Source organism: Heloderma suspectum, chromosome 1, assembly GCF_057233095.1.
Source record: "Heloderma suspectum isolate Gila_16-S chromosome 1, 16-S_ref, whole genome shotgun sequence".
NCBI classification, from domain to species: domain Eukaryota; kingdom Metazoa; phylum Chordata; class Lepidosauria; order Squamata; family Helodermatidae; genus Heloderma; species Heloderma suspectum.
This window is the reverse complement of record NC_139458.1, coordinates 276,568,685-276,587,719: the sequence shown is the minus strand read 5'-3', so window position 1 is coordinate 276,587,719 and position 19,035 is coordinate 276,568,685. Positions and strand designations below refer to the sequence as shown.

Here is a 19,035-nt window from a genome sequence, read left to right as displayed (position 1 = left end):
TCATTGTTCTCTGCTTTGCACCAACCAAGTACTTGGTTTTTTCCCTCACCAACAGACGACAGACTTCCTTTCCTTTCTATGCTTGTTGTGTTACATTTTGTACTTTGATATGGAGATATCCAAGTTGAAAACACAATGGCTGCACCAGATTAGTTGTGAGAGTTGCACGTGTGCATAAATAGCCACTTTCTCCTTTTAAGAGAGCCACACACTTGGCAAATGGAGAAGGCTCTGTTCCCCCACTTCTGTGTAACTGAAAAGGAAAGTAGCACAATAAGGCACCTTCAGAACATTAAAAGAACAAAAACAGAGCAGTGACTTGAATAGCAATAGAGGAGACACATATCTAACATTCCCACTTTCTAATAAGTGATTTTATAAAGCAGAGATAAACTGTGCTTCATGGTGCTCAAAAATGACAGGCAAATTTCCCTCTAACTCAGTGAATGCGGGTAGTTGAGTCTGGAAGTGAAATAGGGCCATCCAAAAAATGAGCCCGTGGTTTATACATATTTGGGGAACCTCTTGGAAATGCAGAAGCATATCAGTTTGTAAATTAAAAGAAAAAGACATCCAACCCCCTGCCCCAGCTAAATCCCCAACAGAGATCTATGACAGCCTTCCCCAAGCTATTGCCCTCCCAAGGGATGATGAGAGTTGTAATCCAACACATCTGGAGGGCACCAGGTTGAGGAAGGCTAATCTATGAGCTTCGCACTTAGACAGTGGTGGCAGTTGAACCTACAGAGGTAAGAAAAACAGTAATTCACTCCATTATTAAGGTAGAACTTCCTGGTTTCTTTTGACCCTTTTCTGTTCTTCCCCTGGGGCAAACATTGAAGCTGCCCATAAAAACAAAAAAGAAATCCAAGAAGCAGCAGTGAGAGGAGTTGAGGTTCTCTCTAACTTTGGTCTTATTCCACATAAAAAATGTGATTTAAAGAAAATACATTTCAAAAGCAGAATGACTGCTTACAAGTTAAGGCAGCACAAGATGTCTGAATGCAATGAAGCATTGGATTTGGCATGGGAGAGTGTATCAGATGCAAATTAAGTAGATTGACTTTTGCTATAATCTGAAGGACCGGGGGGCAGGGCTGGTGTGTGTGTCTGTGTATTTGACGGGAAACCCAAACCAGCCTCAGGCTCACCTCCTAACATGCAATATGAGGGTAATAGAGGAGGCAGCACGTGACTGGATTGGCTTATTAACCACCCTCGTGTTGTGCAAACAGCCTGCATCACCAACCTCGAGTATGGGGATGACGAACTGTATTGCCATTGGCGTTTGCAGAGCCAGTTTTAAATGTTTACAATTGGGTAGAATGTTGAGGGAGTCAGTTGGGGAGAAGAGGAAAATGGAGAACAGGGGAGAGAGGGAGCTGGTCTGCTCAAGTATCCTTGATGTGGGGGTTAGAATTGGGGTGGGGGGATGTGTGCCATGAGGTAAAGAACTCTCCTCCCTGCACTACATGGGGAAGTTTCAGAAGGGAGAAAATAAAAAAGGACATCCTTTCCAACTTCCCAGAAATTTCTTCGGGCTTCTCCACTCGGGGCTTTTATGCTGCGATTGAGATTGGTCACTCATGGAAGTTTGCGGGTCCTTTACATAACATCGTCAACCTCCAGCTCCTCTCTCTTACTTTCCACGCATTTCCATGGCTTAATTTGAAATGGAAATAATCTAGTAACAAAAAGATCCATTTTCCATTTCTCCATGAAAAGAGGAAATCCCACAATAAGAAGAACTAGACCATAGCAACATCTAGTGGCTGTATAAATGAAACACACAGAACTTGCAGGTAAAGGGGGGGAAGGGGAAGGGGAAACAGGAAATGTGTGTACAGGCCAATCTTAATCCCCCAAAGAATCCAAAAGCTGAAGCCCCGGTAAAATCGCAGGACAAAAAGCCTCTGTGTGGAGAAGCCCTTCATCCCAATATATTGCTATAAAGTGGTCAGATTTGAGACTGGCAGCCAGCTCTGAATCTGAGCTCTTTTAGCACTCACTGTATAGCACAGTGGAGGTTTCGGGTTTCAGGAGGGTGAGAAAGAAAGAAAAAAAGTCCTTAAAATCCCCCACAAAACCTTCTGCCCCATGAGCAACAAACATCTGTAGAAGCTTTCTGTTCCAGCCTGATTGGTGCCCCAAACAGGAGCACTCCTGTTAAGGGGTGGGGATACATTGCAACATTTTGTTGTGGGTCCTCGCTTGTACTACCTAATCCTGCAATTAATCCACCGGAATCCAGGCTAAACAGTTCACAGGCTCACGCAATAAGACCCCACGCTAGTGCCAAACGTACGACCTCCGCCCTTCCTCCTGAACTGGGATGGTATGTGGGCCACAGCACTAGTGAAGTTGCCATGGTACCGGATCTTCCTGCGTGGGTGCCATTTTGTGTTGATGTTTCAGGACAAGTAAGGAGGGGAAGCAAAAGAGAGTTTGATGATTCTGACCCACTCACCATGAATGAGTGGGAACCATCATAAAAAAATGCTATTTTGCTTATCAAGTGATCCTCGTAGGATCAGGCTTCCCCAACAAGAATGGGCCATTTTTCAATGTTTCTATAACGGTCATCATCCTCATTTTTGCATCTTGGTCCTTTATGCATTTGTCAGTGCTGTCTTTAAAAATGTCTATACAACTAGCAATGAAGGGTGTAGGGACCCTAATAAGCCCAAAACAAGAAGCTTTGTGATTTGATATATACACACAATAACTCTCTCTCTCTCTCTCTGTCTCTGTCTCTGTCTCTCTCTCTCTCTCTCTCTCTCTCTGTGTGTGCCTGGCTCACATATACTCACACAGCCTTAGAATGTCACATAAGGAAAAGAGTTTGTTCCACATCCACTTCTTCTCTATTATGACTTGTGATTTGGAGCTATCCTGTTGAGTGACTTTTTATTTCCTTTTTTCCTTGGAACAAAGTTCATGCTTCTGATTCTCAGAAGAAATGATCCAGAACACTCCCTGGAAATCGGATTTTTTGATTCTTTCTTTCTTTCTTTCTTTCTTTCTTTCTTTCTTTCTTTCCTTGTCCCATCCAGTTTTGCCAGCCAGTCCATGTCAGTTATAATGAAAAATAACCATTACGTGATGCTGTTTTGTGGCCAAGGATTGAAAGATTTTTCTTGTTTCCTGGCAAGCAGAAAGCCAAACAATAAAGTGATTTTGTAACCCCTGAAGGGCTTCTGTCTGCAATCAATAGGAAACCTTTTCCTATTGAATTATAAGTATAACTTTTCCTAGTTAAAGGAAAAGCCAACCGTTTGAGCTAAAATACAAAACAGGAAAAAGCTATACAATTGTAATTATAGTGCCTAATGTTGATGTATTATATAGGTGCATTATTGTTTGTTAGGTGAGTATGCATGTTGTTTGTTATTGTTAGTATTAAAGAACATGTGGATTTGCGGCATTTAAAATTAAAACAAAAGAGAAAGCTAAACCATGGATGACAAATATGTGGTTCAAGCAGTGGGTGTTTGTGGCATTCCTGGAGAGGAGCAGTTGGCCCATGCACCTGGCTATGGCATAAGTGTCAAGCCAGCACTCCTACATGCCTCTCTAGTGTTGTGCTACTTCCTGCTCCTCGGTTTAGTAGATCTTAGGTAGAAGCACACCAAGACTCAAAAAGGATGTGCTGTGTACCACTAGAGTGGAACTGTCCAATGCTTGGACTCCACTTGTAGTATACATGCTGGCAAGGTTGGCCCCTGCTGATGTAAACATTTGTTTGGCCAGAGGATATGAGTTATGTGGGGACACAACACCATCTCTTTCACAAGGTTCTGTCTAAGAATTTAGATTGTGCATGGTCAGACACTATCATCTGAAACAGGAATAGTGATTGAACCCGTTAGTGCCATGGTACACATGATGAATATTCTGGTTTGATAAAACAAGGTATAGTGCACATCCAGGGGTTGAAATGTGCATGCGGAGCACCTAGTAAATAGGGTTGCCCTTTTCCCTTCTATGAAGGTTGGAATGTTCGTACTCTCAGCGGAAATTCTCCCATCTCAACACACACATTTCCCAACACTGAAGAAAATGGGGTACCTTCTAAGAGCTGTGTGCAGCTTTGAATTGAGCCAGGCTAAAGAAAATCCACAAGGTTTCTGCTAAAACGTTTCATTGATACACTCATTCCCTCTTTTCAGATCATTCTGCAATGACTACAGCAAGATATAGACCTACTTGGGACTTGGTGCTTGATCCTCTTGTGTCATGTAAGCTCTGCCTTGGGGAGTATCCGGTGGAGCAGATGACCACGATAGCACAATGCCAATGCATCTTCTGTACTCTGGTTAGTAAGTTTCAAACAGTGTATACACCATGCTGCAGCCCACTCTATGCCCACACCCATCTTACGGCCTGATGAAGCCAAGAGGAGTTGTGTTTGCAAATTTGTGGGCTGGATTGCACATGCTATTTTATGTGAAATGTGTGATGAGTACATAGTGCATGATGTAGAGGTCCTTCTTGGTCCTGGGGCTACTATAGTGCTTCTGCACCTCCTGTTATCACCCTTGTGCTCATCTCCAGACATACACACCTGACAAGAAAATGGCCCAGTTTGCACAATCACCGTGGCTTAAACAAGTTGTTTAATCCCCAGCACTTGCCAGCGCCTGCCTGGCGCCATTCACCCACCTGAGTGCGGCTTGTCATGTCATCCGAACCTGGGCGGCATTGCTTGTTAGAGGGGGAAACAACCTTCAAATAACCCAACAACAGGCCCAATCTCCCTCACACGGTTGTTGTAAAAATAAAATTAGTGAAGGAAAAAACATGTTTGCCACCCTGAGCTCCTTGGAGGAAAGGTGGGATAAAAATATACAAATATGCAGGCATGGGCTTGCTATGTGACCTGTGCCAGTTGCTAATTTTTGGCCTAATATATCTCCCAGGGATGTTAAGAAGATATTATGGTATAATTCCCTTATGTACCACCTTGAGTTCTTTAAGTAAAGGAAGAGAAGGCTACAAAGATGATATTAATATGTGCCTATTCCAAAATTTTAAAAGAACAGGGACCTGAGGCTTATTTAGACCCAGTTATTATGATCAATGTCTTTTATTTTTGGCAGAGTGTTCGTTAAGCCACGTGCCTTTCTTTATAAAAATACATCTGGAAGAAAGAGGGAAACGGGGGTAGGGAGGGGTGGTGGGGAGGTATTTGTGCTACATCAGCAACATCTTGAACAGAAAAGCAAAAGCGCAATCTCCCAAACCACTGCATGGAGCAAGCAGCTTGCCATGGAAAAGAAAAGCCATCTGGGTCAGTTAAAAAATGTACTGAGAGCAACATAGGCGGGAAACGTGTGGGAGTCGAGCTGCAACCATCCAATTAAAAAAACGTTGCTTCAGTATGGATTCACATGGGGAAAACTTGTTCGAGGGAGGTAGTAAGTAACTGGTTTCAAGCAAACATCTCCTGCCCCTATTTATAGTAGGACTGAGCCAAAGTAATGGCCAGCCAAAAATTCAGGGTGTGTCGGGTGCACAATTCCCCCTCTTGGGAAAAAACCCCAAACCAATTCATTCTTCTGTGAATGTTTGCAGCCATGATGATCTGTGCCATTTTGCCTAGGTAATATGGGGACACTTCCTTGTCTTCAGACACTGTGTTCTGCAGTGCAGCCTGGTTGCACTGAAGGCAAGAAAGCATCCCTGTGTTGCCTAGGCAACCAGGCAGCTTTCCCAACCATCTGGTATTTGCATGTCTTTTATTCACCAAATTGATATCTGTCCCCCCCCCCCTTTATTTTGCAGTAGCTTCCAAATATTAGCATTAAAGAGAAGGGCATATTTTCTTCTTCTTTGTTCTTCTTGCAAATCTCCACAAAGAAGACTGGTGTTGCCTCCTGGCTCTAGACAACTGTAACAGTAATAAATCTGGTTATGAATAGGGTAGAGGAGAAGTTTTAAGTAAAATTAAGCACAAGAGGAACAAAATCATTATGCAAGAGGGTTTAATAAAAATGTAGCACGTAATGTGTGCTTAACACTGTACATGTTTTAAAACGTCCTGCCACAAGTCACAGCAAGAGGATTGGCCTAGATCAGGGGTGGGGAACCTCTTTCCTCCCAAGGACCACATTCAATTAAAAAGAAGCTCTTGGATGCCACATTCCAGTGGTGAGCAGGGCTGAAAACAAAAGGTGTGGGCCCAAATTACAAAATATTCTGGCATATTTTAGCTTCAAGCTCTTCCTGCCTGCAACAAAGCCTTAGAAGAGCCATTCCAACCTTTTAGAATAACTGCACAGGAGCTGGGAAACCACCAAACGATTGGTCGTTGGGGGAAATGGGGCATAACCATCTGGGTACCCCACCTCAGGCCTAGATGATCCATGCAATTTGCAAGTTACTTCCTCACTGCAAGCAAGTAGCAATTGTCCCCTGCAGATCAGATGAGTGGCAAAGTTTAACTATATTCTAGTCCTCCATCCTGTGTGTCTTTTTCCACCTACTCAGTTTCATTGCCACAGTTATTCCAGGTGACAAGCTTTTAAATCCACAATTTTCAGCCTGTGGTGTAGCACATTGGATCCATGTGTAGCTCCATCATCAGGTCTTACCATCATTCTTCTGTTAGAACAGTAGGGTTAATAGTGGCCTTTCAGGTAGGACTCTGGAGAGTGATTGAACTTAGGCACACAGCTATGCAGAAGCTTCTGTCCTTTGCACTTTTTTTTAATTGAGATCACTGGTACGTATTCCAGAGCCAGCTTTATATAGCATTGCAGCCCTGAGCCACTTACTCAACTGGGAAGAATTAAATGTAGATGTTAGAGAACAGTGACCTACTATTTATTTTAGTATCCTGGTTGGAACTGCTGGAACAACTTTTTCCATTTTGTGTGTGTATTGGGGAAGGGGGAAGATGACCTCAACGCAGAGTCATTTTTCTAAACTCCAATGCATAGAGAAAGAGCCAAGTATCTTATTTACAAAGAGATCTTTCAGAACGGCACAGTGAGAAAGAAGTCAGATGTTCTATCAGTGTTCAAGTCTGCACAGATGGAGAAATACTATAGAGCTGGGTAGCTCTTGCTCCCTTCGCAACCCCTGAAATGTTGTTGTAAAGGAGCTCATAAGGAATCCTCTTCTTGGCACATTAGAATAACGTTGTCATTTTTGGATTGAAAACAGCTTGGTTGGCTTTATTCAAAGTATCGTCTTAGAAGAATACAAGGTGCAGGCCCACGGGTCAGCAGTCAGCACGGGCAGGCAGAGCCAAGGGCCCACAGGCTCTGAAAGGCCCATCTGCCCCCCAGCCTGCTGCAGCTGCCACCATCCTCCTCCTCACCCTCCAGTTTCAGCTGGCGGGCTGGTGAGTGAGGGGCTTTGGCTGGCAGGCAGGCGAGTAGGGGGTTTTATGGGGGGGTGCAGCGGCGGGGGTCTATCAGCAGCACTATTCCAACTGCCCATTAGAGCCTGGCACCGGCCCTGTCAGTGTGCGATTTTCCATGTTTTGTGCCAGGCTTATATCCTGGCTGGGAGTGCCTGAGTCAGCGTTCAGATTACCCAGTACAATGGATGTGAGTTTGCAGGAAACAATAATTTCAGAGAGCAATGATTAGTAAACATACTTGATCAATTAGCACACTCTTGGGCAAGACATCTGAACATCCTGTTTTGATCAAAGCCCCCTTCAGGCATTCAGTTTCATGTCCTGCCCATTAGTGTCCCCCCACACACACACGCACACTGTTAGTCCCTGACACCCACACATTGGGGGGAAGGTCTGAAGAACGGATCCTGGTCTTTGTGCTTCCCACCCCAATGACTGACTGCAGAGATTTGAATCACAGTGGGAGCCTGCTCTACACGCATAGGCTCCCCTTATGATTTCCCCCCTGGGGCAACCTTTGTGCATAGAGGAGGCTCTGCTCTTCAGACCTCCCCGCCCGCCCCCAGCATGAGGATGGTGGGGCCATGGGGCCTGCAACAGCAGGGGTAGCGGCAGCATTCGTGGCCCCAATCTCCCCCTCCCAGAATTGTTGATCGCATGAAGTTGAATGTCTGAAGGGGGCTCAAACCATCCTTAAATTAAAATCCAGTTCAAAAGTTAAGAAGCATCTTTCCTAACAGAGCTATTTCCTCCTCTCCATAGTGACTTCTAAGACCAGTGCTTATTCTGGTTTCTCAGCTGTTTACTCCCTCACCTACATATGGGCAGGGTAGGTGTCCCTGGAAGTCATAGGACAGTCTTCCCCAACCTGGTGCCTTCTGGATGTGTTGGACTGCATCTCCCAGCATCCCCCCGCCACCTATGTTCCTCCCTGCCTCAGCTGTGTTGACTGGGAGATTCTGGGAGTTGTAGTCCAACATGTCTGGAAGGCAGCAGGCTGGGAAGGCTGTTGTAAGATAATCTCTTTTTGCAAAACGTGTCTCCAGCTTAAAGCAAACTTTATTAAACAGCCAACAGATCTTGTGTACCGACACAACCTTGGATCCAGCAAAGCCCTGGTGTGAGGGGAAGGGTTATCTGATTCCCACCAAACCTGCTCTGTGGCCCTCAGCACTGTAAGCAAATGGTGTTCCAAAGGGTCCCCCATCCTCAGGAGTGACTTTCCGGGGAGCACAGGGGATGGAAGCCGGAAGAAGGAGGTGGGAAGGTCCCCTTCCATAAACGCAACTCCCCTCACAATTCTTAGGATCCAGTCCATAGACTCCAGCATCCGGTAAGCCTTTCTCACCAGCTGAGCTAGAAACATCTGGCTTCAGATCAGAATCTATTCTGCCAAATCAGGAATATTATTTATATTAAAATAAATATATGACACACGGATCCACATTCCTACAGCCATTCAGGAAACAAGAACGTTTGGTGGAGACATGAGAGAAGGCTTTATCTGTGGCCAATCCAGGCTCACTGGAACTCCCTGCCAAAGAAGGTTTGGTTGGCCCCCTGCCAGTATGCAAGGTCATTTTTGTTCAGACAGACCTCTGGTGTGTGAGTCTGTTGCTGAAGGGGGTGTTAATTGGTCGGGAGCTCTTCATTTCTGTTGTTGTTGTGTTCTTAATTGTGTTTTTAATTTATTTGTTTTTTTGTTACGTTTTAATTAAGATTTTGGTTTTTATCTGTATTTTATTGTTAACTGTCATCTCAAGTGTCATTTTTTGGTGGAAAGGCAGGATATAAATTAAATACATAAGAATGGATACAGATCTCCTCACCTGAGTTCTCCATGAGAACGTTCCCCCTTCCCTTCCACATCCTCATTAGTTATCCTGAATTACTCAGATTTAAGTGCTGTTACCCTATGCAGAATAACAGCTCTTTCCTTACATTTTGTTTGTTTTGTAGGAAAAGCCAGCCAGAAAACTGAGCACATGCTCTTACTGTAGCCATGCTTATCCCAGCCTTTTTTGTTGTGCAGCGTCTTGTTGAGGGTGTCTGCCGCTTACGTTTTTCATCTTGTTCTTAGACATATGCCTAGTCTGGCACCATATTAAGGGAGCATCCCTTGTAGTTCCATCGGAGGCCATGTACAAGTCGTGGCCCTGGTTAAAAATGCAGGGATGTTTAGCAGGAAATTACTTCTGGCCAGCCAAGTAGGGTTAGCAGGCTACCAAGGTTGCTGAAATGGACCCATTTCTAAGCCTACGTTTGTCCCTGTGGGGGCAGGGAGAATATTAGAGCTTTCCAAGGTTGTCAAGCTGTTCTCTTCTGGCAGAGAGAAAATACATGGAATGTTGGCCTGGCATTGTTGCCAGCCCTGCTTGTAAAAACGAGTGGGCTTGATTCTAACCCCCTTTAATATTCATCAAACTTATCATTCAGTAATTCAGCCTTGCAAGTAGACAAGGAAGCCATCCACTCCCTGACTGATTTGCCTGGGCTTTCTCTGCCCCCCTCCCCTCCGCCGGTCACAGGGTCCTTCCCCCTTCTCAGTACTCCCCTCCCAGGGCGTGGGGAGGGAAGCTGCTAGCACAGATGCCCCATGCCTTGCACACTGCTGGAAGACCAGGAGGAGCCAGGAAGGGGTAGCTGTTGCTAACATTGCACCATTTCCCCAAATCATGGTCCTCACATTCACCGTATCCCTCCCAGACTTAGAGCTAAAGACTGAGCCCGAAAGGGTAAAGATCTTTAGCCTGCGGTCAGCCTCCACAGCATTGCTGTGTAGACTGCATGGGCTTCATTCTTCTCTCTCTCCTTTTCCGTACCCTCAGAGAGAGAGAGAAAGAGAAGAGCCGTCATCCAGTTCTGCTCTGTTTGTCTGGGGGAATGCAATGGGACTGGCTGGACAAACCTTCCCTTTCTTTTTCTGCCTCTGTTGCAGAACTGCTTTCTCCTTTTCTTTCTGTCCCTCTCCCTATGCAAGGCAGAGAGACACAGACCTGATCTGCACATGACGAGAAGCCACCGTGAGTGCATTTCCCTGTGCAGATAGTTGTTACGGCAGTGGCCACCAATTTTATTATTCAGGATGCAGCAGAGGTGTGCTGTAGCTTCTCCCTACATGGGAATCCAGCAAATGTGGGTAGTTGGGGCAGTTGACAAGCTACCCTAAACCTCTGGGCTGTTTTAGGGTTTCTGGTAGCTTGTCAACCACCTCAACAACCCACTCTAGATGGGTTTGCATTTAATGAGAAGCTACGGTGCCCCCCCACTGCGCTCTGAATATTCAAAATGGCCGTCACTGCGACAAGAAGCCATATGAGGAAATTCACCCATGGTGGTTTCTTGTTATGTGTGAACCAGGCGACAGCCCACTGTGCAATGACAGCCCACCATGGGTCAATTTACCCGTAGGGAATGTCGCATCATGCCAGGCACTTGTTGTGTTGTGCAAACACAGATGGGAGGCTTTGTTTGAGGATTAGACAACCCTTCAATAACCCTAAAACAAACCATGGGTTATTTGAGGGTTGTCTACCCCTCAAACAACCCCTGGTGCCTGGGTTTGCACAACACAACATGCCACAGCAGGTCAGGCACCTGCGGGCACCATGCAAAACTGGCGCCTACAGGCACCTTGTATGATGCAACAGGTCCTGTGGGTAAATTAAGCCATGGTGGGCTGTACTGTCGTGTGAACCAGATCAAAGAGAACACAGTGCCCACAGAAATACAGGAAGGCTGGCTGGCTAACTTCTCTCTTTTCGTCCTATTCCCCTTCTCGATGTAAGACAATAATGACGTGAACTGGCACATCTGGCTTGAAACTCTTCAGTGGCCCTAAACCTCAAAACTGTTCTATGCCCTTTACATTTGAAACATTATCACAGGCCACTGTTCCAAACTGGCAAGCCTCAGAAGCCAACATATATCTGACATCTGTAAGAAACATTAATACGGGCTGTGTGGTGCTTCTCATAAAATGAAGGATGCTTCACTGGTAGCTCCTGTTTTATGTACTAGATGCTGAAATGGGTTGAAAAGTTATAGGTTTCAAGTGGGGACGGGGAATTAGGCCTTTGTCTTATCCTATATACTAATAGTGAACTCATTCCTTGAGCACCTATCGTGTAGCCAAAATGGCACTATCCATGCAGAAGAGGAAGGTATCATTAGGCAGGACTGGGAAAGCCCCTGACAAAAAACCTTTAGGATAAAAGCACTGGGAGGTATTGGAGGACAGCTAGAACATGCTCAGTGGGGATGGAATGGTGACTGACTGTTGTGGTGGGTGGGGGGAGAAATGGAAAACTGCAGGAGGGGGATGAATACAATGGAGGGTCTTGGAAGACGATATGGCAAGCTAGTTAGAACCCTGAATAAGATCGTGCCACACTGCAACATTGTGTTGAAGGTCCAGTGTGTGCTTCTAGTATGCAGCAACTGTGTAGTTGGTGATTTGTACCTTCTGTGGACTGTGTCATTCCACTGTGGGAAGTTTCATTCTGTCCCTTTCATGAATAGCAGCATACTTCAACAGTAGGGATGAGTGTCTTCATCTTCTGCCTTAAGCAGAGCACCTCAAGAAAGCAATGGCTGTGAACATGCACAAAAATGTTTGGAAAAAATGGTATGTTTTTGTAAACATTTTCAAACACCCCCAAATGGCAACTTTTGCAGTGGATATCAAACCTCCCCCCTACCCCCCAAAAAACCTGACCGCCACATCAGAAGAGATTTTATTTGCAAGAAAGCAAAGATGTATCAGCAGTGCCTATCGGTTTTATTTCAGGATGCTTTAAAGATGAACGAAATATCAATTTATGATTGCCGTTATGAGAACTTATGTGTGGGACATTGTTTAAGTGCAAAGGAAGGTCCTCCTAATGGACAATAAATTTTCTTTACTATTTATTGCTAGCTTTGATGCATGAATCTTTAGTTTTACATGTTGCCATACAAGCATGCTACATTCTGGCTTTTTATGTGTAATGACAGCACAATATTTTATGTTTTGTGAAACGGCTTTCATAATTTCCTACTTGGCAGTTGACCAGTGAACTAAACACCCTTGTGATCGTGGACATGACTCTGGGGGATATGGTTGCATGAATAGTCCCTACCTTCATATTAATATAGCAAGGGGATCTCCTCTACTCCTTTTGCTTGAGGATGTCAGGAAAGGGAAAGAGAATTCTGGCTAACCTTCAAAAAACCGTAATCGGCGTGGGAAGAAGCCTTTTTATTTTTAATTAATCATTCATACTTGCAAAGTGCACTCAACCCTAAAGTATAGGGTTAATGTAGTTAAAAACGTATGCAGTTTCATTTTAATTCACATTCATTATTTGCAAATGGGGGAGAGAATAGTAGCAGGCTGGATCCATCTTACAGAGCCTCACCATAGATGTCTATCCTGCCTCTCCAGTTGGACCCCCATAGTGGGTAGCGTGGTTGATGAGAATTAATGGTGTTCATTTTAGATCAGGGTAGGCAACCCTTTCCCCTTCATGGATCACTGTGTTGTTGTGGCGAAGGGGCTTGCGTAACTCCGGGAAGCCATAAGCTATGCTGTGCAGGGCCACCCAAGACGGACAGGTCATGGCAGAGAGTTCTGACAAAATGTGGTCCACTGGAGAAGGAAATGGCAACCCACTCCAGTATCCTTGCCAGGAAAACCCCATGGAACTTATCACAAGGCTAAAAGATATGACGCTGGAAGATGAGACCCTCAGGTTGGAAGGTGTCCAATATACTACTGGGGAAGAGCAGAGGGTATTTCCAAGTAGCGCCAGAAAGAGTGAAGCGGCTGGGCCAAAGCCGAAAGGACACTCAGCTGTGGATGTGTCTGGTGGTGAAAAGGAAGTCTGATGCTGTAAAGAACAATATTGTTTAGGAACCTGGAATATAAGATCAATGAATCAAGGCAAGCTGGAGGTGGTCAGACATGAGATGGCAAGACTGAACATCGACATCTTGGGATTCAGCGAACTAAAATGGACAAGCATAGGCAAATTTAATTCTGGTGACCATCATATCTACTATTGTGGGCAAGAATCCCTTAGAAGAAATGGAGTAGCACTCATAGTCAACAAAAGGGTGGGAAAAGCAGTACTGGGGTACAATCTCAAAAACGATAGAATGATCTCAGTATGAATCCAAGGCAAACCATTCAACATCACAGTAATTCAAGTCTATGCCCCAACCACTGATGCCGAAGAAGCTGAGGTCGATCGGTTCTATGAAGACCTACAAGACCTAGAACTAACACCAAAAAAAGATGTCCTCTTCATCATAGGGGATTGGAATGCTAAAGTAGGAAGTCAAGAAATCACCGGGATAACAGGCAAGCATGGCTTTGGTGTACAAAATAAAGCAGGACAAAGGCTAATAGAGTTTTGCCAAGAGAATACGCTGATCATAGCAAACACTCTTTTCCAACAGCACAAGAGGCGACTCTACACATGGACATCACCAGATGGTCAATATCGAAATCAGATGGATTATGTCTTTTGCAGCCAAAGATGGAGAAGCTCTATACAGTCAGTAAAAACAAGACCTGGAGCTGACTGTGGATCAGATCATGAGCTTCTTGTTGTAAAAGTTCGGCTTAAATTGAAGAACGTAGGGAAAGCCACTAAACCATTAAGGTATGACCTAAATCATATCCCTTATGAATATACAGTGGAGATGAGGAATAGATTTCAGGGATTAGACCTGATAGACAAGAGTGCCTGAGGAACTATGGACGGAGGTCCGTAACATTGTTCAGGAGGCAGCAACTCAATCCATCCCAAAGGAAAAGAAATGCAAGAAAGCAAAGTGGCTGATGAAGCTTTACAAGTATCTGAGGAAAGAAGGGAAGCGAAAAGCAAGGGAGAAAGGGGAAGATCTATCCAACTGAATGCAGAGTTCCAGAGAATAGCAAGGAGAGACAAGAAGGCCTTCTTAAATGAACAATGCAAAGAAATCGAGGAAAACAATAGAATGGGAAAGACTAGAGATCTTGTCAAGAAAATCAGAGATCTCAAGGGAACGTTTTGTGCAAAGACGGGCATGATAAAGGACAAAGAAGGCAGGGACCTAACATTAGCAGATGAGATTAGGAAGAGGTGGAAAGAATACACAGAAGAACTATACAGGAAAGATCTTCATGTCCCTGATAGCCATGATAGTGCGGCCACTGAACTTGAGCCGGACATCCTAGAGAGTGAAGTCAAGTGGGCCTTAGGAAGCATTACTAACAACAAAGCTGGCAGAGATGACAGTATTCCAGCTGAGCTATTTAAAATCCTAAAAGATGATGCTGTTAAAGTGCTGCACTCAATATGCCAACAAATCTGGAACACTCAGCAGTGGCCACAAGACTGGAAAAGGTCAGTTTACATTCCAATTCCAAAGAAGGGCAATGCCAAAGAGTGTTCAAACTACCGTACAATTGCACTCATTTCACATGCCGGCAAGGTTATGCTCAAAATCCTACAAGCTAGGCTTCAGCAGTATGTGAACCGAGAACTACCGGAAGTACAAGCTGGGTTTCGAAGAGGCAGAGGAACTCGAGATCAAATCGCCAACATTCGCTGCATCATGGAGAAAGCAAGAGAATTCCAGAAAAACATCTATTTCTGCTTCATTGACTATGCTAAAGCCTTTGATTGTGTGGATCACAACAAACTGTGGCAAATTCTTAAAGTGATGGGAGTACCAGACCACCTTACCTGTCTCCTGAGAAACCTGTACGAGGGTCAAGAAGTAACAGTAAGAACCGGACATGGAACAACTGATTGGTTCAAAATTGGGAAAGGAGTACGACAAGGTTGTATATTGTCACCCTGCTTATTTAATTTATATGCAGAGTACATCATGAGAAACGCTGGGTTGGATGAATCACAGGTCAGAATTAAGATTGCCGGGAGAATGATCAACAACCTCAGATACGCAGACGATACCACCCTAATGGCAGAAAGCGAAGAAGATCTAAAGAGCCTCTTGTTGAGGGTGAAAGTGGAGAGTGCAAAAGCTGGTTTGAAACTCAACATTAAAAAAACGAAAATCATGGCATCTGGCCCCATCACTTCCTGGCATATAGAAGGGGAAGAAATGGAAGCAATGACAGATTTTATTTTCTTGGGCTCCAAGATCACCGCAGACGGTGACTGTAGCCATGAAATTTAAAGACGCTTGCTCCTTGGGAGGAAAGCTATGGCAAACCTAGACAGCATAGTAAGAAGCAGAGACATCACCTTGCCGATAAAGATTCGTCTAATCAAAGCTATGGTTTTCCCAGTAGCAATGTGTGGCTGTGAGAACTGGACTATAAGGAAGGCCGAAGCATTGATGCCTTCGAACTGTGGTGCTGGAGAAGACTCTTATGAGTCCCCTGGACTGCAAGGAGGTCAAATCAGTCAGTCCTAAAGGAAATCAACCCTGAGTGCTCATTGGAAGGACAGCTACTGAAGCTGAAGCTCAAATATTTTGGCCACCTAATGTGAAGAGAAAACTCCCTGGAAAAGACCCTGATGCTGGGAAAGATTGAAGGCAAAAGGAGAAGAGGACGGCAGAGGATGAGATGGCTAGATAGCATCACTGATGCAATGAATATGAATTTGAGCACACTCTGGAAAAGAGCGGAGAACAGTGCTATGGTCCATGGGGTCATGAAGAGAAAAGAAGACACGACTTAACAACTGAACAACAACAAAAGGCAACCTTTTTCAGCCCATTTGACAATTTGAGAAACTGTTGTGGACATCACCACAAAATGGGCACACTGCAGATGGAAGCATTGGTCTGCAGCCACTTGCCGCCTTCATTGCCTAAGAATGTCTCTGAGCCCCACGTGTGGCCCAGAGGCATTCATGGGGAAAGAAGATGGGAGCAGCCAGAGGTCCTCACTTTGCTGTGAAGCGATCCCAGCTGCCCGTAAGAAATATTGTTATTAAAAATTAAATAAAAATAAAATGCAGGAAGGGTAGGGCACCCCAGTGGGTGCCAAGAAAGGAGCCCAAGGGTGCACTCTAGCCTACAGGCGCCGCATTGCCAGAGTGGATGTTCTAAGAGATGCCTGCCAAATAGCAGAGTCTTAGTTGTTATGGAAATAATAAATTGAAACTCTTCAAATATATTGTGTGGGTCCTTGGAAGTCACATTATTCTCATTTATTTGTTTACTTTTAAATAATATTGATATTCTTCCTCTTAATCATGGTGATTCACAAGGCAGTTAACAATACAACAATAAAAATAGCAGCTAAACCAAACTAAGATAAAATAAAAATTAGCAGCAGCATCAAATTGTACTAAAATCTGAGGAAAAAACCCAACCTTTTCAATCTTTTTGTAAAGGATAACCAAGATGGTGCCTGGCAGACAGACAGGGAGAGGGCTTCTGGCAGCAAAGTGCCACAAGCAAAAAGGCTGTTTCTTATTGAAACCCACTTTACTGCACAAAGTAGGGGCACTCTGAGCTGGGCCTCTGAAGATAGTCTTCTGGGTTGGGCAGGTTCATGCAGGAGTAGGCAGTCCTTCAGGTCCTGTGATCCAGGGCCAGCATCAAATGTAAGGATGATCAGGCTTCTGCTGAGCACCCACACCGTCAGGCCCACTGACAAGAGCCCCCTGGAGTCGCCCTTCCTCTTAACCGTTGTAACTTGCTTGTTCACCTGCCTCTTGCTCTGCCTCAGACAATGGTGGTGGTGAAAGGGAGAAGAAGATGCCACTTCTTACTTGCTCACTGACTCTCTGCCCGTCAAGCATGCAAGTGGTACCAGTCATGAAAAAAAAGGCAGAGAAATAGCAGCTGGTGACAATGGCGGTGAGAATGTAGACTCACCCGGGGGGGGGGGCGAGGGGGGCATTCAGGGTGTTTTGCCGAAGCGCCTTCAAAACCAGTCCCTGATATGATCACATGTCATTGAGGGTTTTAAACGTTAAAACCAGCACTTTGAATTGTGCCCTGAAACAAATTGGCAGTTAATGTAATTCTAGGTCAAGAATTGGCAAGGTGTGTTCCCCAGTGTCCATACCTGCTGCATGTCGCAGCATGGCTGCTGCATGTCGCAACACTTGTAATTTCCGAGCAGTCTACAAAGGCAGCCCACATTGCAGAAGTCCAATTTGTTGAAGTTACCCAGGCACATATAACTGTGGCCTGGTCACAGTTCATTTCTCAGAGCGAAGGGAGCTTCTTACGAGAAGAATGGCAAAATAACTTGATTGGAAAATGAGGTCTCAGTTTACACAAGACGGTGCTCGGTGCGGGGCTACAGACAAATACTTACTAAATGTGGCACTTAAGGAAAATACAGGGTGAACTGAAATAAACAAGGAATGTAACGCGGCACAAAATTGGGAGAGGGTTGCCTTGTACATGTTTAATGATGTAATACATTTCAGGGAAGTGGCAAGGTGTTTTGCTGTTTTATTTTTGCTATTGAAAATAGCCACAAAGGTCTTCAAAATTTTGCTTGCAAACTTCTTCCAGTGCCAGCGTCAAGGTTTTTTTTTGGGGGGGGGGGGCTTGGGCTAGATGTCTTGAGGTGTGGGCCTCACTCCTTCACTAGGCCTTGTCCTCCCCGCCTGACAGCAGTTCATTCCCCAGGGAGAAAGCAGGTGAGCAAAGGGGGGGGGGGTAACAGCTGCTGCTGCTGCTTATGCTTGCCACTGTCACCGCTCTCTCATTCATCCCCTCTGAACCAGAGGGTAGCAAGCAAACAGGTGGTGAAAGTGAGCAGGAGGAGGAGGAACAGGAACTTGTCATTGTTGGGGTGTAGGCCTTGTAAGGTGTCCAACCTTGACAATATCCTAGGTTTGCTCTGTGGTGCTGAAAAGACATCGTAAGCTGATAATAGATTGACTCCGAAGCAGTCCAGATTATGTTATTCTCTTCGTTGACAGCAAACAAAAAGGCCAAAATAATCCTTAACAGAAATCTTTGTCACCCCAAATTAAGGAGAAAATATGTGTTCTTTAATACACAATTTAACAATAACAGATAGATTAACAAGTAATGAAAGGCCATAGCTAAAAATATCTAAAAGCTACAACAAATTTGGCATGTACCAAGGTTATACATATTTCTCCTTCAGTTTTTGGTGATCACCTTTATTGGGCCAGCTCTGTTGGGAGGTGACGTTGACAGCTTTTGATTTGCACAGAACTCTTCTTCAGGCAAGAATAAGAAAGGAAAAGCTGGACTAATGTAGGCAAGACCAAACTTGCCGCACTTATGGCAAATATGGTTTAGAAGGAAGCAGAAGAGAGGAGGAAGGGATGGTGCAGAGAAAGCAGAGAGATGCCACAGAGGACAGTATGAGAAGAAAGCTGATAGGACCTGGATTCAAGGGAGCAAACCCAGGTTCAAACACATGAAGCTCAATAGTAATTTTGGACCACAACCATCTCTCAGCCTAACATCCCTGATACAGTTGTTGTGAAGGTAACATGGCAGGGAGGGTAGAACCATGTATACCACCTTGAGCTCCTTGGAGGAAAAGCAGGATGAAATAATAAAAATGAAACGATGCAGGTAGCTACCCTAAGAGAGTGGCAATTGACAATGGCAATTCTCAGCCATTGAAATACACAGAGATTAAAGAAGTCAGGCTGTGAAGCACTTTTTTTTTTAAGGAGGCTGCTGGCCCCAGCACAATGGCAGCCAGGTATATGTAC

The 19,035-nt window shown here is 44.7% G+C and overlaps 1 protein-coding gene across 2 annotated transcripts in view; it reads left to right on the top strand.

The window, feature by feature from the left end:
- The window catches only part of RNF144A (ring finger protein 144A), a 79,231-nt gene that overhangs the window by 37,496 nt on the left and 22,700 nt on the right, over positions 1-19,035 (top strand). For both annotated transcript variants that reach the window (XM_084826693.1, XM_084826694.1), the window contains exon 2: positions 4,170-4,315. In XM_084826693.1, coding sequence (XP_084682819.1) covers positions 4,170-4,315 — 146 coding nt within the window. The remainder of the gene's footprint in view (positions 1-4,169; positions 4,316-19,035) is intronic.